At 41.8% G+C, this 22,956-nt stretch overlaps 2 protein-coding genes across 2 annotated transcripts; one reads left to right on the top strand and one right to left on the bottom strand.

Annotated features, from left to right (window-relative positions):
- The first annotated feature begins 11,302 nt into the window (after positions 1-11,302).
- On the top strand, positions 11,303-15,586 carry LOC4333035 (protein WEAK CHLOROPLAST MOVEMENT UNDER BLUE LIGHT 1). The gene is made up of 3 exons (XM_015776967.3): positions 11,303-11,468; positions 12,645-13,264; positions 13,490-15,586. Exons 2-3 carry the CDS (start codon positions 12,743-12,745, stop codon positions 15,296-15,298), a joined length of 2,331 nt encoding a protein of 776 aa, XP_015632453.1. The 5' UTR covers positions 11,303-11,468; positions 12,645-12,742; the 3' UTR covers positions 15,299-15,586.
- Positions 15,587-17,853: 2,267 nt separating this feature from the next.
- LOC107275976 (probable protein phosphatase 2C 12) lies at positions 17,854-22,273 on the bottom strand. The gene is made up of 9 exons (XM_015773272.3): positions 21,489-22,273; positions 20,580-20,751; positions 20,245-20,398; positions 20,104-20,167; positions 19,814-19,921; positions 19,512-19,637; positions 19,185-19,417; positions 18,687-18,889; positions 17,854-18,602 (listed from the first exon to the last, which is right to left on the bottom strand). The coding sequence occupies exons 1-9, from the start codon at positions 21,726-21,728 to the stop codon at positions 18,568-18,570; spliced, it is 1,335 nt and encodes a 444-aa protein (XP_015628758.1). The 5' UTR covers positions 21,729-22,273; the 3' UTR covers positions 17,854-18,567.
- Positions 22,274-22,956: the final 683 nt, after the last annotated feature.

The raw sequence follows: 22,956 nt of genomic DNA, 5'->3' as shown, positions 1-22,956 counted from the left end.
CCGTGCATGGCAATCCTCATGAAGCACATTAACTCAACCCGACAACGTGTAACGAGTCACTTTGTCGGAATCGGCTTAATCGACCGACCTTGTCCGACTCGAACTCTGTCGATCTTGATCGTAGCCGATTCGGACTTTTAGCCTATTCTTGCTCTGTTTCCGGAACGATCTCTATCTTGGATTCCGCCTCGATTTAACTCCATCTCCGATACTTGAATTACCAAATTTGGTTGTTAACAGATAGATGGTTACTTTCTTCTTTGTGAAGAATCCTAGTACTAAAGCACTCAATAATAATACTAAGCGACGAACCCGCAACGATGGGAATGTATCTCACTTAAGCAAGTAAATTAAATACCAAAAGAGAAATCACGAATACTTAGGGTGTGTTTGAGGAGATTGGGGAGATACGCAAAACGAGGTGAGCCATTAGCTCATGATTAATTGAGTATTAACTATTTTAAATTTCAAAAATAGATTAATATGATTTTTAAAGCAACTTTCCTATAGAATTTTTTTTGCAAAAAATGCACCGTTTAGTAGTTTGAAAAGCGTGCACGCGGAAAACAAGAATCAATCTCCCCTATCTCCCCAGAACGAACAGAGCCTTACTTTATTAAAGAAGCATCCGTTGAGGTAAAAGAGAGAAGAGAGTGACGATAGCTCTGGCACTCCTCTAGACCTTCTCCTCACTCTTTACCTATTTCCTCCACACTACTAAAGTGATGTCTAAGATATGAACTTAAGTTGTACTCCATTTTGTTGTGCATTTTGGAAATGAGTGAGCTCCTTCTTTTATAGCCTCCAATGACGGTTGTGGAGGTCGGAGCACCACAATTGTCATTGGGAGGTGATCCAGAGCCTACACGTGGAAGGTGGTGATGGATGGAGGCAAGGTCTGATCAGTCGACCTGTGGGCCCCACCTCCCAGTTGCTTCTTCAACTGGAGGTTGATTGGTGGGCCCCTATGCCGGTGCACTACGGTTAGGCTCATATTTTAAGTTGGTTTTGACTGTCATGTGGGCCCTTCGATCCTTGTGCTCGCGTATGATTGGTCGGAGGTATATTTCGTCGCATGGCAGTGTGTTTTCGTCCGTAATTCACCTGCATAGCAATATTTACCAATACTAGTGAAAATGGTTAGTAATAAACCCCTACCACTAAGTTTGATATTATATTTTGTATTCTTTTATTTAGGAGTTGACAGTTAAAGTTTGCACTTAACACCGTCAACAGAGCTCAAGCCAACAAGCAGTTGACAGTTGCCATCCAACGGATCAATGCGGCCATGCACCAACTGTTTTCAGTTTCATATTCATTTCTAATTAGTGAATTTAAAATGTAATATGTTCTACTGTCTTGTGGCCAACACATATGGTTATGGACTATTTTAGTAATTAATGCTATAAGGACTACCTTCATAGTGTATAGAGTCAGCCCATATGGCTTCATATATTGCACAATAGCCACTTTTGTAATACATCGTGGATGCCCTTATAAGATTGCAATGTTTACAAATTTGCAATGCCATCACTTTCCATCATCGTTTTCATATTTGTTCATGTCGTTCTCCAAATGTGAAATGTTTGCATTGTCCTATGCTCCTTGCTCTAAGCTCGATCTAATATTTCCCTAGCACCTCTTCTCTTAGTCATCTCGCACCTGACTTCTCACACGCCACCTCCACCAAGGAGGACTGCCTGCCATCCCACTCTCTTTACTACTATACGCTGAATCCCACCGTTGTTATTGTTCCATTCTGAATCCCACCGCTACCACACTGTCTCCTTAACCAATTATTGCTTGTTCATTGGACTAGAACATCAAGACTGTTATAAAAGTTAGTCGATATAGCGGAAAGACGACTAACCCTCCTGATTGCTTCAGTCATTGATCACCCAAGACATGCCAGATGACGACATAGGAACACACGATATTTGTTAACAAGCTTCAGTTGAAGCCTACATCCCCGGGGCTCTGATTATGGGCGCTCCTCCCCAACCAATATAGCTCCTAGCCGCTACGAGTCCATGGCCACGCCGCCATCCTCTCCCTGCGTGTCTATGCTACATTGTAGTCGCCATGGTTACATTGTGGTGCCCCCCTCTCTATTTAAGAGAGATGACGGGTTACAGAGTCCGACTCTAACTCCACCCCCTAACACCTATTACAACTTCAAGTCCAACTGTAACCAAATAGGACTAGTATATTCGATACCTAATCTAACAAAGACATTTTGCTATGTCATGTTATATGATGGTTATAGCTGCAACAAATTCTAGACACCTTTTTCACATTGTTCCAACCAGTCGTGTAGCAGATCAACAAGATTAAAGCAGTGCGTTGGCATGAATCAACGTGTGGCGGTGGGAATTGACACCTATTATAACTTCAAGTCCAACTGTAACCAAATAGGACTAGTATATTCAACACCTAATCTAACAAACTCCACCTTGGCAAATATACGCCACCCAGAAGTAGTAGAATCACCATGCCGATCCATCTGTCCTCCAAACTTGGGTTGTCTCCTTTGCAGCTTCACCGTAAGCCGCCCGACGAGACTGCGCCAGACCCGTTGCCTTGAAGAGACTCTGCTATCTCTGTAACTTCTTCCTCTGGACTCCACCTTCTCTCATATCACCACAGTCGTCTTGCCAAGCGAAATTGAATTCCTTCCTAGCTGTTCCATCATAGACTCCCCGAAGACCATGTTCAACTCCATCTACTGTCTTAAATTTGACTTGATCTAATCCATGGCCAGATAACCGATGTCATCACCAAATAGATAAATCAAGCTCACCAGACATGAAGAGAACACTTTCTTCCTTGCCGTCTTATGAATCGAGCTAATAAATCCAACATCCACGCCTTCCCACATCCATAGACTGAATCCATGATATTTTTGAGAAAATCACCGTTGCCTTGAATCACGCGAAGAAATTACCACCATAGCGCTTGCTCTTTCCCCTTCAGTGACACAGATTCTATATATCCCCATAATACAAACCCCACAGATCCTGGATATATCATGTACTGCCAAACAAACCGTTGACTCCATCAACGATTTCACCCGCTGTTGCCCGGGTCTTTTCTTCAGTTCTGGCACAACTCCATATATCTCAACTCCTCATCAAGTCCCAGATATATCATGTCTTCACCAGATAATTACATATGCGTCTTGACCAGCCTGTTGCCGCCAATCTACTCGCCCTTCACACTTGCAAACTATCCATCTGTAGAACCTTTTTGTCCTTCTTCTGAATCTGTTCACAAGTTTCTGCAACGAACCACCCGTCCGTTGAACCCGGTCTAACCGTCCAAACTCCGCAGTCTAACCAGTCCGTCAGTCTGACCACCTTGCTGGCCCGGCCGAATCACATTAGAACTATGCACATTGTTCTCTCGAGTAGTAACATCCTCAGACCATAACACTGTTGCGTTGATCCTCACATGGCTTCACCACGCTAGCTGCCTTGTGCCCACGAGCCGCTCTGCGAAATCCCCTCCTTGCGCCAACCACTGTGTCCTAGACTCCACCGAAGTCTGTTTGTACACGTTGATCTCCACGCACTGCTGGACCGCCCATGACACCTTTGCACAATCAATTCCTAGTGGTTGCATTGCCACATCAATCAACCCATGCAGTGTAGTATGCATGCACACGTACTGACAACCAACCATGTCAATTAACGTGACCATGCACAACCCTTTTCCTCGGTCTGAACACTTGACTCCTCGATTTGGGCTTGCACCGGCCCACTGCTCAACACACACCACATGTTTTTTCTTTTGAACAGAGCCGAAAAATGGTTGCTCTTCCTTTGACCAGATCCACGCATGCGCTAGTTTCTCGATAAACTGCCGTCGCCCAGCGCCACCAGCCCGACGAATCCGCCGATGCCTCCTGCTTCCTTCACGCCGCCGCCGACCTGGTCAGCGCCGTCGGCCTGCCTTCTGCTGGAATCCATAGCCGCCGCTCCCAACAGAAGCCCCGCTGCCTCTCCCTGCTTGAAGGTCGCCGACGCGCGCGCCCTTCCTAGTTGCCGCTGCCCCCAGCCGCCGGGAACCCCTATTACGTTTGTTGCTCTGAAGCTTGAGTCTTGTGATTTCTTGTTAAAACTATCGGTATTAGTCCTCTCAATTCAAAGGAGTGCCACCCCAATACGACTCGGTTTGTATCATAGATTGATTCATATGGACTCCACCAATCCAAGTCGTGTTCAACTCCTTGTTTTACTGTTGTCGGACTCAACGCCGCCTCACGTCTAACAAGCCGAACCACATCTCCCTGCTTCATCTTTGCACCCGTACCCGTTCTGCTCTTGGATAACCATTGTGTGTGTATGTGCCGTGCCTCCGTGCACAGCGTCCGTGCCCCTGCACGCACCGCAGTCGCAGCCCTCGTGTTCACCGTCCACGACCTCGTCGTCTCGGCCCTCCACGTCCGCCGTGCCGCGCCACGCTCGTCGGCTTTGCCCTTCCGTCAGTGGCCTCCCTGCCACCGCGGATCCGCGTTCGCCGCGTGCGTCGGGCGCGCCGTCCATGGTGCTACCCCTCCGATCTCTCCGATCGCCTTCGGCCACACCCGGTCTCGTCTTCCGGTCACGTTCCGCCATCGCCGGTCTGATCGCGAGCGAGGTCGTCGCCTCCGCGACGTCCTCATTGTCGCCATCGATCTCATCGCCACGACTGACGATCTCCTGTCGATGCGCGATCCCCACCTCGTGTTTCCTCCTCCACATGTCTTCTTGATCCAATACTGAAACCTTCTGCTCTGATACCACTTGTTATAAAAGTTAGTTGATATAGCGGAAAGACGACTAACCCTCCCGATCGCTTCACTCATTGATCACCCAAGACATGCCAGATGACGACACAGGAACACACGATATTTGTTAACGAGGTTCAGTCGAAGCCTACATCCCCGGGGCTCTGATTATGAGCGCTCCTCCCCAACCAATATAGCTCCTAGCCGCTACAAGTCCATGGCCACGCCGTCATCCTCTCCCTGCGTGTCTATGCTACATTGTAGTCGCCATGGTTACATTGAGGTGCCCCCCTCTCTATTTAAGAGAGATGACGGGTTACAGAGTCCGACTCTAACTCCACCCCCTAACACCTATTACAACTTCAAGTCCAACTGTAACCAAATAGGACTAGTATATTCGACACCTAATCTAACAAAGACATTTTGCCATGTCATGTTATATGATGGTTATAGCTGCAACAAATTCTAACACCTTTTTCACATTGTTCCAACCAGTCGTGTAGCAGATCAACAAGATTAAAGCAGTGCGTTGGCATGAATCAACGTGTGGCGGTGGGAATTGACATGCAGTAGTAGCCGTTGACAGTGGTGGGAATCAACATGCATGCCGTAGTTAGAATCAACCTCGGATAGCATAGGTTGGCCTGATCAGTGTCAGGTGAAAGCAGTGAAAATCAACGTTGTCAACTGGTGGGAATTGACGATAAAAGGTTGGAATCAAGGGTAGGAGGTGGAAATCATAAAGGAGGTGGATATGGCGGCATAGGCCAAGGGGAGAGGAATAGAGCTTAGCACAAAGGTGAGGGAAATATATTGAGTCAATAAAAGGCAATGAAGATATTTTGCATTCGTAAGAACGAGAAAAACTCCAATGCAGGAAAACATGGAAAGAAGGTGACAAAATGTTAAATTTCTAAACGCTGAAGTATTTAGATGGTATCATTGTGTACTGAATGAAGCTTTTTTTTCTATATTTCTAAAAACATATTATTTCCATATCGCCAATCCAATTGCCCTCAAAAAAAGAGATATATAAAGTTTGTCTTGAAAAACTTTGAAATTATGGCATTTCTTGGTTAACTAAGTTTGAGATGAGATCACAAGTGACAGAAATATTATATTACAATAAAGGGAAATGACGTCATTTGTGCCTATTGTATATTCGTTTTTAATATTTCCTTTTTAAAAAAACCTGACCATCAATCTAAATTACTCCTCAAAACATAAAGTGTGTAATTCAATTGGTTAGCTTTCTTATGGTGGAACCTATTTACCAAGGTTCAAATTTGGACTTAGTACAAGTGCTTTTGTATTTAAGGTTAATTATTCTTTCAGTGATAGGCGACGTATCCGTGATCACTTCGTTAATTTTAAGATATGTCGGTACAACCTCTTGGAGGTGGTTTGAGGGATACGGGTGGATCCAAAATGTTCCGAGTAAACGCGTGCATAAAAGAATGCAAAACCTATCATAATCATCTCTGTATCAGTTGGTTCAGTAAGTAAGAAGGGTGCAAGAGCTCTTTTGTGCTCTTGGCAGCCGCACACGCCCGTGGAAGCATGCTGTCAATTCGATATGATTTAATTTGCTTTGTCACATTTTTGCAGAAGGTGATATTCGATGGTATAAGGGCAACCATAGTGTGCTAAAAGTAACCTTAATGGATAAATATATTGTTGAGGTGTACCTTATATATTGTGCAAGTTAGCAATAGAAAAAAAAATTTGGTGCACCTCAAGATTACAATTAGCCACAGTGAATAAACCAATATTTTTTTCCACTACTTACTCTCTCTCTCCCCCACTATCTCAAAGAAGTTGGCAGCTATCTTATACCTTTATTTTATCGTGGGGCCCATGTTAAAGACCATGGGTCTGTAAGTATCAATGTAATGTGCGGCTGCACGCAAACCGACCTTCCAAACACACCCCATATACATTATGCATCATACCATAACAATGGCTAATTATTTATGGGTCCCATCTTAAAATGTGTATCCACATTATATATTGCCCTTGCCCTAAGGTCATGATCCGTATTTTTCCCTTGGCCACCCTTGCTTCTAAGACTAAGTTCTAGGCAACTATATTCGAAACAACTATTTCATCGTTCTCCACGATCACACTTTTTTAACAGCTAAACGGTGTGTCCCATGTAAAAAAAAAATTTATAAATAAGTTTCTTAAAAATAATAAATCCATTCTTAAAATTTTTAGTAATTGATACTCGATTAACCATATACTAATGTCCTATCTCGTTTTGTATGCCGTCAAAAAATCCCAGCAGAACAGTTGGTTCGAACGAAGCCTAATTGTGGTAGTGGTAAAACCACGCACCTCCCATCTAGCTTAATTTTGATTTTATAGGTTGATTTTATAGAAATCACCCAACAAATTAAAAGGCATTGTTTCAAGAATATGGTTTATGGTTAAACTTGAGAAGGAACTAATATTACACATTGTTTGACACTTGGTCGCAAATTTCTATCTTAAAAATATCAATTAATCGATTAATAACAAATTTTGAAATCCTACTTTAGTGTACTATATATAGATTTTCATGAGAATAACGTATAACTATGATACCAGTCCACATCTACACTATTTTAAATGGTGGTAGTAATGGTGGCAGTGAATCTGTCACCACCACTCCTATCACTGACACGTGAATCTCTATTTGTCTATCCTACTTTAAATAAATGTTGGTAGTGGTCCACCACTCCTATCACTAACGCATGGACCCCTATTTGTCAGTGAAAAAAAAATCAAACTTTCCTCCTGCTGTGAGAGCTTGAGAGATAGAGAGCAGACTTGGGCTAGCTAGCTGAGAGATAGAGAGCACACTTGGCTAGCTGTCAGACACTCTCTCCGTCCCATAATATAAGGGATTTGGAGAGGATATGACATATCCTAGTACAATAAATCTGGGCAAACTGTCAGCCCAGATTCATTGTCCTAGGATGTGTCACATCCACTTAAAATCTCTTATATTATGCGACGGAAGGAGTAACTGCTTTTTAATTGTAGGTAGATAGACTGAGCTTTTCTTTTTTCCACTGTAGCAAGATGAACTTGGGTCTTTGGAGTGGATGGGAATGATTAAAATAAACAATGGTCACAACCCACAATGAAGTCACGGTGATTATTTTTTGCAGCATGCACATCCAATTAATACTGATATACTCTATATTCAATTTAAAAAATACAATGATAAGCAATATACACATCATTTGATTTTTTTTAATCCCATAACAAAGCACGGACATTCTGCTACTTTTATTTAAGATTCATATAGACTAGCTTGATTTAATTCTAGTTATATTGCTTCATCAATCTTGTGTGGATATCCACGGTAAATTTCCTGGCTTCACCACTACCCTACACATATTGAATCCCAAGATTTGCCATTTTAGCTATGGAAGTCAAGCCTCAAGCCCACACGCATCCCCCGCGCGTTGTAGTAAGCTAAATATCATTTAAGTTCCCTTTAAGGTTGTATAACTTTGTTAGACGATTTTCTTGGAGTCATGCCAATCATGAAACTATAGTAATAATAAAGATAGTAGTAATATATACAAAGTCAAATTAATTGAAAGAATATTGAAGTTATCTAAGGTCTATGGAGAAAAGTACATCATATCCAATCCATGCACATCAAACTAAACCAACTTATCAATATTGTTTCATCAATCCGAAGTCTTATATAGACAAGGCAGGTATGCAACTTTTTGAAAAGGTAAGACAAGACACACCTAAATCCAAACCACAACGAGAAAGCAAATCAGCAATGAGCCTAGAGCACACTAGTAGAGAAATGATTTTTCTGGACACCGGCCCCGGTAGATTTCAGACGGGCCGTAAGTAGCGTTGTCTGGAAAAACCGGGCGACCGGTGCCAGGCTATCGCCCGCATAGGAAAATGCATTATCCCGTGCAGGCGTCTTAATCCGACCGTACGGGATAATCCTCGTTATCTTGTGCGGTCGACTTAAGAGGACCGCACGGAAAAATTGATTTTCGCGTGCGGGCCTCTTAAGTGGACCGCACGGGAAAATACCTCTCCCTCTTTTCCCTCTTACCCACTTCAGAATTTTCACATCATCACTCTTCCTTTTCCCTCTCACCCACTTCAAAATTTTTCACATCCTCTATCTTCCTTTTACCTTTTATTCTCCCTCACTCACTCCTCTCTCTCCCTTTCCTCTCCTCTCCCCCTCCCCTCTCTCTCTCTCTGCCTCTTTCTTCTCCTCCCCTCCCCACTGAGCGCACGGGGCGTCGCCACCGCCGCCGCCGGCGGCGCGGGAAGCGGCGACGGCTACTGGTGGAGGCGGCGCAGCGGTGACGGCGGACGGTCGTGGTGGAGGCCGAGAGCGGCGGTGGCGCGACGACGGCGACCACGAGCAGCGGCAGTGCGGCAACGGTGACAACGACAGGAGCAGCGGCAGCGCAACGACGGTGGCCATGAGCGGCGGTGGGGAGCGGCGGCTGCACGACGACGGGAGCGGTAGCGGTGCAATGACGGCGACGACGAGGACGATGGCGACCATGAGCGGCGGCTGCGCGACCACGACGACGACGGGATTTTTTTGATTTTATTTTTTTTCGGTATTTTTTCGTGCGGGTGGTATAATTTGACCGCACAGGATAGTCGACTTAACACAACCGCACAGGATAATCAATTATCCCATACGGTTGGACCGCCTGCATGCAAAAAAATATTGATTTTCGCAGACCCTGGATGCAGACGGGCGCTACTTATGTACGGAAAAATGGATAGTAACAACATGGAAAAATGGATTATGTACCGGTGGCAGTACTAACAAACCATACTGCCGTTAGTATTAATATTAATATTAATGATACCAATGGTCCATCGAGTTTGTTTTTCAACTCCCTTATCTACCTTATCTACCTTGACAATATAACTTACTTTTAAATATAACTTTTAGGCAAAGGCTGACCAGCGGTGAAGTTTAAGTTTAAATAATTTTAATAACAATTATTAAAAACCGAGCGCGCGATTACTCTCTAATGCGCGCTCTAACAAAATGAAAAATTCTACGGGATGTTTTTCCTCCGTATGATAAAAGCATATTCCGCTGCTGCCTGCTGGCACGTAAAAGTGGAAAAAGAAAAGAAGAAAGAAAAAGAAAGTGGTCGCCAACTGCAGCGGGGCTCACTTACGCAGGCATCACAGGCAGCGACGGTGTCTCCCTAAAAAGTCAGCGGGACTAGCTTGTCACAGTCCACATTCCAACCTCTTGTCCTGCACAGTAAACGCCGTCCTCTCGTGGAATTTTTCCACCCGCTCTGCATCCGCTATAGGAGGGTAAACATGCGGTACGAACCCTAACCTATGTAAAAATTTGTGTAAACCCCCGATCAAAAAGTCATGTAAATTCGTTAACCAAATCACACATGTTAGATATATAAGGGGATGTTACACCACCACATAGAATTTCCTATTCAAACAAAAAATAATAAATTTCGAACTGGGACTTTGTTTGGTAAATTTAAATTATCCCCTTTTTTTTATCAAGGTTTACACGAGTTTTCATCTAGATAGGTGAGGGCTTGCGCTATATATTTACCTCGCTATATTACCATCGGCCAGGACAGATGGTTTCTGTATAATAACCGAACAGCGTCTCTTTGTGGCGTTTTTGCACTCTATTCCTTTTATACTTGCTTACAATTATGCATACTGTATAATGATAAAATATTGAGAGAATTATTAGTGTAGATTACCTGCTTGAATATAACGATACATTAAATATTATAAGTAGTAGTAGTAGTAGAAGGTTATTTTTGGAGTGTGGAGTAAATAATCGGTAAACAATTTTAAAAGAACAAGACTATAGGGCATAATCCAGCAGCTCGTACAGCTCAACTACAACTACTCACCCTAGCTAAGGCCCTGTTTAAATCCCTGGCAAAATTTTTAACCCTGTCACATCGAATACTTAACACATGCATGGAGTATTAAATATAAATAAAAAAATAACTAATTACACATATTGCGTGTAAATTGCGAGACAAATCTTTTAAGTGTAATTGCTCCATGATTTGACAGATTAATTATACTTAATAAATTCATCTCGCAGTTTACATGCGGAATCTATAATTTGTTTTATTATTAAACTATGTTTCCATATATCGGTATATCCGATGCGACATGCTAAAGTAGTTTTTTTATTTTTTTGCTAACAAAAATTGGCCGATCAGAATTTCATTAAGATTGTGAGGGGGTTGTTACACAGATTGGTTACGTTTCGTGTTAAACTGTCGAGTTGGGGGATTGTTTAGTGGAATTTACCCTTTCCTTTTTCTTTTCCAGCAAAATAAAAGACCAAGCACCTTGTACATACATTTTCATTAAACCAAGGGGCGTTTACGCAAAACCCCCCATAATAATAACAAACATAACCTAATCCTCCACGGTTTACCGCTAATCCGGAGCTGAGGGCGGCGCGCGGTGACGCGAGCCGAGCCCAAGCAAAGCAACAAGGACACGGACACACACACCCACTCCTCCATCTTCCTCTTCTAGAAACACGACGCGCACAGGCAGACAAAGAGGAGAAGAAGAAAAGCGGCAAAAGCCGGAAAAGAATCTCCTAATCGGCGGAAAATAAAAAAGAGAGAGTAGTTCTTGCAATCTTGCTTCGCCTGCAAGGAATCCTCTCCGGCTCTCCGCCCTGGTAAGAATCCCTCTCTCTCTCTCTGCAATCGATGCTTGATTTTGGTCTGTTTTTATCCAAGAAGGTCAAGCAGAGCTGGTCTTGCTGTGTTGTGTTGGACTTGGATAGATGAGATGAGCGGTTTCTTGATTTCTTTGCCTGGGATGGGGTAGGGAGCGTTGTGTTCTTGGGGGGGAATTGGGAGGGTTTTGGGTCTAATTGGTGTCACTTTCCTGATCACCGAGTCGTCGTCCGCGGAGAAGACTGACCTGGTATTCGACTGTTCATTCATCCTGTGGTCTGAGATGAGACAAGTAACTTGTTTTTTCTTTTTTTTTTTAAAAAAATCTGTGTGTTATTCAGAAACCGGATTGTTCAATCTGATATCCACGCGATTAATCATCTGTAGACGGTACAGTAGTAATCTGATAGTCATGTGATTAATCATCTGTAGATGATGAAGATAATATCAATTGAGAAATCCTGTGCTTTAGCAGTTACTAGTACATCTGGTGCATTCAGTCTTTGTGTCATTTATCGATTAGGAATTGATTGGAGGTACTTCTGCTAAGCTGTTTGCTTGCTTTGCAATGCCCTTATGAAAATTCCAGTACTAAAGTTATGCCGAAAACTTAAAGAAACTTCAGGACATGCAATGCTCGATAGTTTCTTCAGTTCTTGGTGGGCAAATTAAGAAGATGTCTGTACAATAACTTGAGCTAGCTGGCTCAGCCTTACTTAATCATGATGTTTTTCTTTTCTTAAAATACGAAGGAAGGAAAGTTAGCAATTTTGTTAATTTTGTTTAATTTTTGGGCAAATATGATTTATATTATGGAAGTAGTACTTGGTAGGGCGGCTGCTCAATAGCTGCAGCCATAAAAAGTGGGTTCATGACTTCAATCAGTGGCAATGATTAATGAATACATGCACAGGTCATAGTTCCCTTGAGCTTGCTGTTATGCCTACATCCCTATTGACTAATGCAAGCTTTAGTCTCTTCATATTATACTGGGAAAAAAAAAGGCTAATTCCTTAGTTTCTTCATATTATACTGAAAAAAAGGGCTAAGTCCTCATCACGGATAGGCCTGTCAAATGTAATTCTATAGGCGAAAGTTCTGCTTAATTTTATTTATATCTGTGATTAGTCTTTAAGTTGTCTGAGCCGATCCCTTCCTCGTTTTTTTTTTTGTAGGAGGAAGTACAGTGATCAAATTAAGCTTTGGGGGTGGAGTAGACTAATCCTGCTGAACAAAATAGCCCAGGAGGAAAAAAACGGTTTATTCTGCTACCATGGAAGTTCTTAATACCAATGATCATGGGACTGCAAGAACACGGGATGGTGAAGAGACAGCATCTGTTCCAGTTGAGAATCCTGATTCATCGCATGAAATGGAGAAGAAGTTAACCCACAATTTGACAGAAAATGGGCAGGCTCCTACAGGTCATACTGTACCTTCATTACCGGATACGGTCTCTAAATTGAAACCAGCTCAGGAATCTGATGATTCTTTGAAAGATAAGACAGACCTTCCTACTTCAACAAGTAAGACCGAAGTGAACAATATATCTGAAAATGGTTCGACCAACCAGAGCACTATGCTATCAGATGAATCGAGAACAAAAGAAGACAAGATGAATCATCACGAGAACATTGCTGCCACCACAAACAAAAAGGCAGAAACAGATGCGAGACCTGAAAGTCCATACAGAGGTCTCATTGACACTGCTGCGCCATTTGAGTCAGTTAGAGAGGCTGTCACCAAGTTCGGAGGAATTGTTGATTGGAAAGCATACAGATCTCAGACACTAGAGGTAATACTGATTTGTTTAAAACTGCAAATGGATCAGATCATGGTTAAAGATGCAACTTTGTTGTGTTTCATATTAATTTCCTTGCCATTACAGAAATACACTTTGTTTTTATGAGAAACAATAGAGCACATATTATACTTCTGCTCACTGCTGTTCAATCAATAACACGGTCAAAAATTTTCATCATATAGACTGCTGTTGTTAAGGAATTTGCTTTTTATGCAGAGGCGCAGGGTCATGCAGCTTGAACTTGAAAAGGCTCAACAAGAGATTCCACAATTCAAACAAGATTCAGAAGCTTGTGAGATGGCCAAGTTACAAGTGGTTGAGGAGCTAGGGAGAACTAGGAGACTTGTAGAGGAGCTGAAACACAAACTGGAGAGAGCAGAGATTGATGTGGACCAGGCAAAGCAGGATTCCGAACTTGCGCAGCTGCGGGCACAAGAAATGGAGCAGGGGATTGACGATGAAGCTAGCGTAATAGCCCAAACACAATTGGCAGTTGCTAAAGAGAGACATCAGAAGGCTGTTGATGAACTGAAGTTGGTCAAGGAGGAGATGAGATCAACACACGAAAAGCATACCGTTTTAGCTAGCGAAAGGGACATAGCAGCCAAAAGAGCCGAGCAAGCTATTTCTGCTGCAAAGGAGACTGAGAAGAGAGTTGAGGAACTCACTTTAGAACTTATCGCAATCAAAGAGTCTCTCGAGTCAGCCCATGCCGCGCATCATGAAGCAGAAGAACACAAGCTCGGGGCGGCTTTGGCAAAAGAGCAGGATTGCCTGGCTTGGGAGAAGGAACTGCAGCAAGCACAGGAGGAGTTGCAGCAACTCAACATGCAACTTGTATCAAAAACTGATGCAAAGTCCAAAATTGATGAAAATACGCACATGCTACAAATCCTCAGTAAGGAGCTGGCTGCCTATACAGAAAACAAAATGAGTGAAGAAGCTGGAGTGATCGAGGAGGATGGTTCTGATGAGGCTAAAGAAATTAGCAGGTCAATCAAGCGAGCCCTTGCTTCAACAAGAAAGGAGCTTGAAGGGGTTAGAGGAAATATTGAAAAGGCAAAAGACGAAACCAATTTAATAAGAGCTATTGCAGAATCAATTAAGTCAGAGGTGGATAAAGAGAAAGCTTCACTTGTTACATTGCAGCAGCGAGAAGGTATGGCATCCATAGCCGTCTCTTCTCTGGAAGCTGAGCTCAATAGGACAAAAGAAGAGATAGAAATGGTGTACATCAAGGAAGCGGAAACCCGTGAAAAAATGGCAGAGCTTCCAAAGATGCTGCAGCAAGCAGCTCAGGAAGCAGAAGACGCCAAGGTGGCACCTCATTCTGCACAGGAAGAACTTCGAAAGGCGAAAGAAGAAGCCGAGCAAACCAAGGCCGCTGCCGCGACTGCAGAGATCAGGTTACGCGCCGTTCTGAAAGAAATAGAGGCCTCTAAAGCATCCGAGAAGCTTGCCCTTGTGGCGGCTCAAGCATTGCAAGAGAGCGAGGAGACAAGTAGTGTTGAGGATTCCCCTAGAACCATTACACTTCCTATAAGTGAATATCATTCTCTGAGCAAGAGGGTCTACGAAGCCGAAGAGCTTGCGAATGAGAGGGTGGCCGCGGCATTGGCGCAAATAGAGCTAGCAAAAGAGTCTGAAACAAGGACCCTGGAGAGATTGCAACAAGAAACCAAAGAGATGCACAAGAAGAAGGATGCTCTTCAAATCGCACTGCAGAGGGCTGACAGGGCAAAGGAAGGAAAGCTTGGTGCTGAGCAGGAACTGAGGAAATGGAGAGCAGAGCTTGAGCAGCGTCGGAAAGCCGCAAAACATGTTGCTAATCCTTGGACTGCTCCACCTATAAGATCACCTGAACAGAAGGGCTCTTACAAGGAAGACGATGCAGTTCTTACTGAACCAAATTCACCCATGTCAAATAGTAGCACGGATGACTTTGTTGTGGACCAGAAGTTGAGGAAAAAGAAAACATTCTTCCCACAAATGTCAAGCATTTTGTCTAGAAAGGCACAGACGTAGACCTATAAGATTAGTCCTGTACAGGCATATCTTACTGTACATTGTACACTGCAAAAATGTAAATGGTGTGTTTGAGTACATAAGTTTATTTTCCACAACCCTGTCACTTGGTGTGGATACGTGAGGGCATACTTTTGTATGATAATTTTGGATATTTTTTTATACTATAGTTCCTTCGTTTCCAAAACTCAGAGGCAATATGTATGTCTGTTTCTGATGTTAGTCATGAAAGCAAGAATTTTCTGTAACAAAAATTGTCAATTATGAAAACAGATTGAAGTTTGAATACGTGATTCAAGTCATTCAACCAATAGGGCACTACAATACCAGATCAGCAGAATGCCTCTTTATGTATTTGTCCAAGTCAAAGCAAGCTTCGGATCTTCAGTTTGATTATGTTTGATCAACTTTGATTCTGGTTCTTTATTGTACAGACATTTTAGAGGTCTTTTGAATTTTACTTGTCCAGGTGAGCTCTCTGTCAGCAGAAGAAACACTGCTGTAGAAAGGAACACAGTTGTGCACAGAACTAGTACAGACAAATAGGATCTGGATAAAGAACCAAGATCATCCAGATTCAAGAATTGTTTCCTGCGATTCTGCAACATTTCTATCCATTTTAGAAGAAACACAGCTGGACTGGAAGTCTGCTGTAAAGAATGAACCAAGATGTGTCCATATTTTTGGGAAAGTCAGTCAAGACGAATCTGCTACCCTACCAAAATGGTGATTATCAGACAAGCATCAGTACACTTTCTGTGGTACCATTCTTATCTGCGACACACAGCATAATACTAATGACACCAAAGTGCAAAAGGGAACACAATAATATGATGCAGACTAGGCAGATCAAGGTAAAAGGCACAGCATCGGGTCAGAGGCATATCTGCAAAGTTAATCCATCACAATAGGAGAGAAGAACAAAAGGAACATTCTTGGTTATATCCTTTGCCTGAAACAGCAGGACATGAGTTATCCCAGTAAAAAAAAGCAAACACATAATAACAGGACAAAATTGGCCTAGTCCAATATATTTGAATATTTACATTAGAGTAAACTGTTAGGAGACTATTATATCAAGCACATGTCATTCAGAAAAGTTCAGACGATCTGCATTAGCACAATTTTCAGGAACTCTGTGATTATTATTCAGAAAAGAATGAAGTAATTGTTATGGACAGGCAAATGTGTCTATCTGAAACTGGATAAAGAAAAATTGCCACAAAATAAAACCAATCTGCTGCACCATAAACTTTTTTACCCAGTTACCTTTCTGGATAGTCAGGAAAGAATTTGCATACTTGAGCATGTGTGTGTGTTAATCTTAACTATAACAGGCTGGAAACCAATAATTGCAATGCGTGAACTGTTTTGTCAAGCACAATACCAAAGGAAACAAATCTACTATGAAGTAAATACACTGTCATAATAACACACATAACTTTGTATAGCACTGATAATGAAGAGATGGATCATAAATAACTTTGTTTTTTTAAAAAAAATACTCATAAAAAAACTATGCATAGTATGGGTATCTGGTTGATATATATGAGAATTGAATTGATTCCCAAAATAAAATCATGTAACTGAACTATAGTAAACTAGTGTGTCAAAGCCTCTGAGCAAATGAACTGTCATTCTATCTTCAGAATTAACATGTTTGGTCTCAGCTCTATTAAGACTAGAAGAGAATCTACCATAAATAAAATATCACCAGTATAAAAGGACTAAACCAGTATAAAAGGAGCCATTGCAACCCTCAATACATGGACTAAACCAGTATAAAAGGAGCCATTGCAACCCTCAATCAACACTCCATGGTGCTACCAAGTATAACTCTAAAAATACCAGCTATGAGATGCAGAGCAATTATCAGTTCCCCTCCTCCTATGACACTTGAAGAATTCAAGAAGTGGTTCATGAAGTTCAACACCAACAATGATGGTCGCATAAGTGGAGTGGAGCTCCGTGAGGCCATCCGCAGCAAAGGTTTTGGGTTTAGCGCCTGGTGGAAGAGTATTGTGGCTCTTCATCAGGCTGATAAGGATAGAAATGGCTACATAGATGAATTCGAGATTGAGAATCTTGTTACCTTTGCCCAGAAAGTGCTGGGCATCAAAATTACTACCTGGTAATTTCATAGACTCATTATGTACTACTGACATACAGAGTTACTACTTTCATATTGTAGCTTCAACTTGGCAGGCAGCAGCATTTGGATAATGTGCAAAAAGCAGTAAAAGGTGTACTTGCAGTTACCAGTGTTTCTGTGCTGGCAGTTCATTTTGATAATTATAATGAACAGAAGTTGAAACTAAATCCCTTCATGTTTTCTGGTCAGTATTTTTTTATTGCCTATTGGTGACAGCTGCTCTTTTCTTTTCCATTTGAGCATGCCCATTCTGCAGAGAAGTTTGATTGCATTTTGTTGTTCACCACATTTAGGCTATATATAGGGACATTGGAAAAAAAAAATCTTCCTGTTCAATTTCCTGGATTTATTTTAAGAACATATGCAGGAGAACTGCATGCTGTTCATTAATTAAGGAGGTAAATGTCAAAATGATCAGTGCAGACTTCAGAATTATATTAGAATTCAATAGTAATAGTTAAAGTACAAAAAGGAAGGCAAAACTTCCCAAAAAAAGGAATGGATACGTGTTAGAAACTTTTGAATACAGTGATACAGCTATAACATTGTGGTATGAATACAATAAGTATGTTAGCTATGAGCCTCATGGCTATACACAGGGCAAAGAACTGGATGTACAATTCCATTTAAAAAGGGGAAAGAAGGAAAGAAATGGACATATTAAAAGAATCAAACCGGGGGAAGGGGGAAGCAGTCTTATGGTCACTTACCATATGGCATGACCTGTAAAATTAAGCTTGAACTAAAAGGGATTCATGACTGGTATTTGCCGAATGAAGCAAGTCTGAGCTCATGTGGGGTCTAATCAATGGCATGAACCAGCACACCTTTAGGCCACTGGTTCATTTTAGGGACGTCTTGTTGTTTCTTCAAATAAACTGCCTGCACCTCCTGCAGAATAAGTCTGGTGCTTCAAATAAACGACACCATATATCTTTATCATCCGTACCAACGACCATTTAATAGAAGTTAGTGGTGAAAAATCTTGAATCTGACTACCAATGATTGGTAAATGGCAATAGATCAACATGCAGAGTCTGGTTCATTTGCTAGAGGTGTTGTTAGTGTCTTAGTGATATTAGCATGTATTCACTGAAGTATCGAACACCGTTGAAGGCTACTTGAGAACAGGTTGGACTGTCGGTTGAGAATCTGGAAATTAAAAATAAAAAAGCATTCAACAATTATTGTCCTAATGCAAAGAGAAAAAAAATCTTTAGATGAAGGCATTCATACTTGTCAAATGTTGCTTCCCTTCCATAGCCTCCTTTTTCAATTGGCAGGATGAACATAGAAAAGGGCCACCCCAAGGATCAACCCTTGAATTCCTCGGAATGCTACCATGAACAGAGATGCCCTCACCAGGTTTCATCACCAATTGGCAGACAGCACAATCATGCAGTTTGAACATATTTCCTGTCGGATAATTTATTTTTAATCTGTGAACAAGTTATAAGAGTTTAGTCAACATTTCATGAAATTATATTCATATACATTCGTTGGAAAATCTTAAGAGGCAAAAAATTAGGACAAATCTATAGTCAAATTTGGGGAAGACTGATGAACTTGACTATATAAGTTATTTTTTGGGCAAGTGTAAGTGCGTAACTATTTCAAGTAAGGGGAAGAGGAAACCTTTTCACTATCGGAAGTAAAACTCATAGGTAGGCATAATGGCAAGTAAAAGTGATATGTCTAAGAAATATGCGCTTCATGTATCAAATGAAATCAAACCTTTGAGCAAGCATAGCAGAGCCCTCCTCATATATTTCCTCCACGACATCAGGTTCTAGACATCCTCTGTCCATCTGATCTTCAGTCAATTCATCAGATGGCCTCCGACGGAACAAAGCTTTGATGCCTCCTTTCCCATGCTTCTTTAATGGAGGGCTCAACTTTTCTGGAGGTAATATGTCAACTACGATGCAAGTAGTATCATCTCGTAGTCCCTTTGAACTCACAGATTCCTATATAAGAAGATCATGACCGGTAAGCTTAACTTAAACATGCATTACAAGGAATCCAGAATAATACAACTGAAGTGTAAATATATTTCAATACTTTAACAATTCGACTAGCAGCAGCTTCAGCTGGCAGTCCTCTGGTATAGTTCAGAGCTTCCTGAAAGCGCAGTGCATCCCAGACACCATCGCTAGCAATGACAAGCCGTCCTCCAGCATTAGACAACTGCAATAAGTTTTGATGCATAAGTTCCAAATCTATTATGATCAATAGGTACACGGTTTTATGAAATTAGCCTGAGATACTGCAGTTCTTAATTACTGGTATCAGCTATTACATAAGTAACATGGCATAATCTTTTCCACAACTGTGGCTGGCACAGGAATATATAAATCACATACCTTTACTTGCTTCACATGTGGGACAGGAACTATAAACTCTCCAACGTCGATATCACCAATTGACCTTGATAAACACAATCCGCCTGGCCAGCATCTAAGTGGACCAATCTGAAATGTGTGCAGAGGAAAACAAAGTGAATTCAAAACTAACCTTGAATTATCATGTTTTTACTTGCAGAAATACAGCAGAAGATATTGAATGGGAAAACAGAAAAAGAAATAAACTGAATGTCCTAGCAGATGATTGTTCACTTAGTAACTGATAAACGTCATATACAAAAAGAACATACCCCAGCCCCTCCAGCAATATTTATTCTCCCAACATCACCTCCACTTGCTGTTACACGCTCTACCCTGCAATTGTATAACTAGGTTAACAATAAGCCTGAGGATATTATAGACATAGAACAAAGCGTGGTTTTATGACTTACTCCTCCTCATTGGTATCTAGGCGATGATCAGCTGACAAAAAATATACTGAACCTTCAGCAGATTCTAGGATACAGCGGGAATCGCCAACTGATGCTACAGTGACAACCCATCCATCTATTATAACAAAAGTCACAGTGGTCCCTGAGCGCGCCGCTGAAAACATGGTAACAATCAGTTTACACCGCAGTGCAAGTGTATAACAACACTGATCATGTATTCATAAATCAGAAAGATATTTGTCCAAAAGGGGGAGAATATGAACAAAGAAAACTAAAAGCCTCTAAATTACATGCACATCCTCTAAATCGTTATCAGCTTAGTGAAAGAATAATACCTTTTGTTTGGAACTCTTTATCTGTCTTAACAAAACCTGCAACTAGTGCCCTCGGTAATGCAGTTGTCCACTCCTCACTTGTAAGATTTGGGGGAATAGCAGCCAACACATTGTTCAAGAGGTTCTCCCTGGTGTATATGGCAGCCGCAGATCCATTGTGGCCATCGAAGATCTGAAGAGAAGACAGGATAAATAATTCAAGATCAGTGGCCACTTCAGTTGTTATAACACACAAGTTTAAAAATCGAAACAAAATAGTGAGACTCATAGTTCAGCACTATCACACAGTATTGCATTGTGGCCTGAATATTACCATTTACACTGCAATGATTTATTTAAAAATGCCATGTTAAGTTGATAGACAAGTTAGTAGAACCGAATATATAATGCTAACTGTTGGAGGCCTGAAAGATCTATCATCTATTGACATTAAAACTCCCTTTGAATATTCCTAAACCACTGGTCTTCTGACCACCGAAATAATTGACACAGAGACAGTTAAGGCAAGTAAAATATTAGCTGACATATGTCCCCCATGTGACTTGATGCAAACACACCGCAAAATCAGGCTGACATATCAATCATGCTACTCTATGCAAGGGACAAACAACAAACAAACGCACCATGTTAGGCACAGAGATTGACGATGGGAAAAAAAAACCAAACATTTTATTTTGCAGGAGGAAAAAAAAAAGAAAGCTTAACAAGATAATGCGATAACTAACTATCCTAGTTAGGCATTATAAACACTGACTTCCAACCGAATTTTCAGTTTATAGGTCTCAAATCAATGGCATTATCGCAACAAACACGCAGCAACAACAACAACAACAACAAACTGGACTATTGGTCTCAGAGACAGTAATAACGGGAAAAGAAAAAAGAGCACGCAGGCCATTGAGGCATTACCGCAAACACCGAGATGGTGTCGTCGTCGCCGGCGCCTCCTGCATCCTCCCCGTCAGCCTGGGCTTGACCTGGACGGCGGCTGCACTTGGGCAAGAGGAACGTGAAGTCCTCCCCTTTCTTGCTCTTGCTCGCCTCGCCGAACAGCATGTCCGGCCTCTCCACCTTCTGGTTGCACAGCTCTCGCTTCAGGAGCACCGCCAGGGGCACCCCCGATCCATCCACCTCTCCCTGCACCTCCATGGATCGACCTCTCTCTCTCTCTCTCTCTCTCACCTCCAATTACAAGAAATCGCAAGGGCACGGATCTGATACAAGGCCCAAGAAACGCAAAAGAACTGAAGAGCTTCGACAATGGCGGGAGCTACCCAGAAATTTAGCCCAACTGGGCACCCCAGAAGAAACCTCTCCTTCCCACGCGGCGCCCGAATCCCACCCAAATCGATGGCACAAGAACTGCAATCCACCACCAAAACTGGGACGGGGGGGGGGGGGGGGGGGGATCGATTTTGCTGCAATCCAAGAAACGCAGAGGAAAGAAAGCCGCTGCTGCTTTAATCTCTCTGAGGGGAGGCGAGGCGAGCACGGAGTGGGCGGCAGCGAATGCGATCGGGGGTGAAGGGAGGAGATGGAGATGGAGATTTGGAAAAAAAAAACAAAATGGATTAAGAGGGGGGATCGATTAGCTGGAGAAGACGAAGAGAGAGAGAATTAGTTAAAGCCGTTATTGGAAGCGCGGGGAGGGGGAAGCTAAAGCTTAACGTGCGCGCCAGAAAGAGCAGAGGCAGGATCGAGCTGTCAGATTAACACTAGCTTATTATCCCCCTCAGGATTATTATGTATTAATTAATAGCAATAGTATATATCTCTTTAAAAGGAAAAAAATGGCTTTAAAAAGATTTAGGCTGTGTTCCATAATGCTTCCTCCGTCCCATTTTAAGTGCACCTATAGATTTCCGCGTCTTATTTTGATCATCCGTCTTATTTGGAAATATTTTATAATTAGTATTTTTGTTGTAATGAGATAATAAAACATGAATTGGACTTTACTCGTAACTTATTTTTTATTTTTTTAAATAAGACGGACGGTCAAAGTTGGACACGAAAAACCATGGCTGCACTTAAAATGGGACAAAGGAAATATAAGAGATTTTGGGTGGATGTGACGGTCTGTCCAGATTCATTTTACAAGTATGTGTCACATCCATTTAAAATCCCTTATATTATGTGATGGAGGGAGTATTTAGCACGCAAAACAGAGCGATGGATTAGCATATGATTAGTATAAAGTATTAGATGAAAAAGACTTGAAAAATAAATTAATATGATTTTTTAAAAAACAACATTCTTTTATACTCCCACCGTTTCACAATGTAAGATTTTCTAGCATTGCTCACATATATATAGATGTTAATGAATCTAAACACATACATACGTCTAGATTCATTAACATCTAAATAAATGTGGGCAA

The sequence above is a fragment of the Oryza sativa genome, chromosome 3, assembly GCF_034140825.1.
Source record: "Oryza sativa Japonica Group chromosome 3, ASM3414082v1".
Lineage (NCBI taxonomy): Eukaryota > Viridiplantae > Streptophyta > Magnoliopsida > Poales > Poaceae > Oryza > Oryza sativa.
The sequence above is the reverse complement of the archived record's forward strand: the minus strand, read 5'-3'. Positions and strand labels throughout refer to the sequence as shown.

What these genes read in the sequence shown, in the direction of transcription:
- LOC4333035 (XM_015776967.3), top strand. Translation starts at nt 12,743, where the DNA reads ATGGAAGTTCTTAATACCAATGATCATGGGACTGCAAGAACACGGGAT. An exon ending in ACAGATCTCAGACACTAGAG is followed by an intron (nt 13,265 to 13,489) that starts GTAATACTGATT and finishes CTTTTTATGCAG; the next exon opens with AGGCGCAGGGTCATGCAGCT.
- LOC107275976 (XM_015773272.3), bottom strand. Translation starts at nt 21,728, where the DNA reads ATGGAGGTGCAGGGAGAGGTGGATGGATCGGGGGTGCCCCTGGCGGTG. An exon ending in ATATTGCTGGAGGGGCTGGG is followed by an intron (nt 19,922 to 20,103) that starts GTATGTTCTTTT and finishes CACACATTTCAG; the next exon opens with ATTGGTCCACTTAGATGCTG. An exon ending in CACATGTGAAGCAAGTAAAG is followed by an intron (nt 19,638 to 19,813) that starts GTATGTGATTTA and finishes AACTTATTGCAG; the next exon opens with TTGTCTAATGCTGGAGGACG.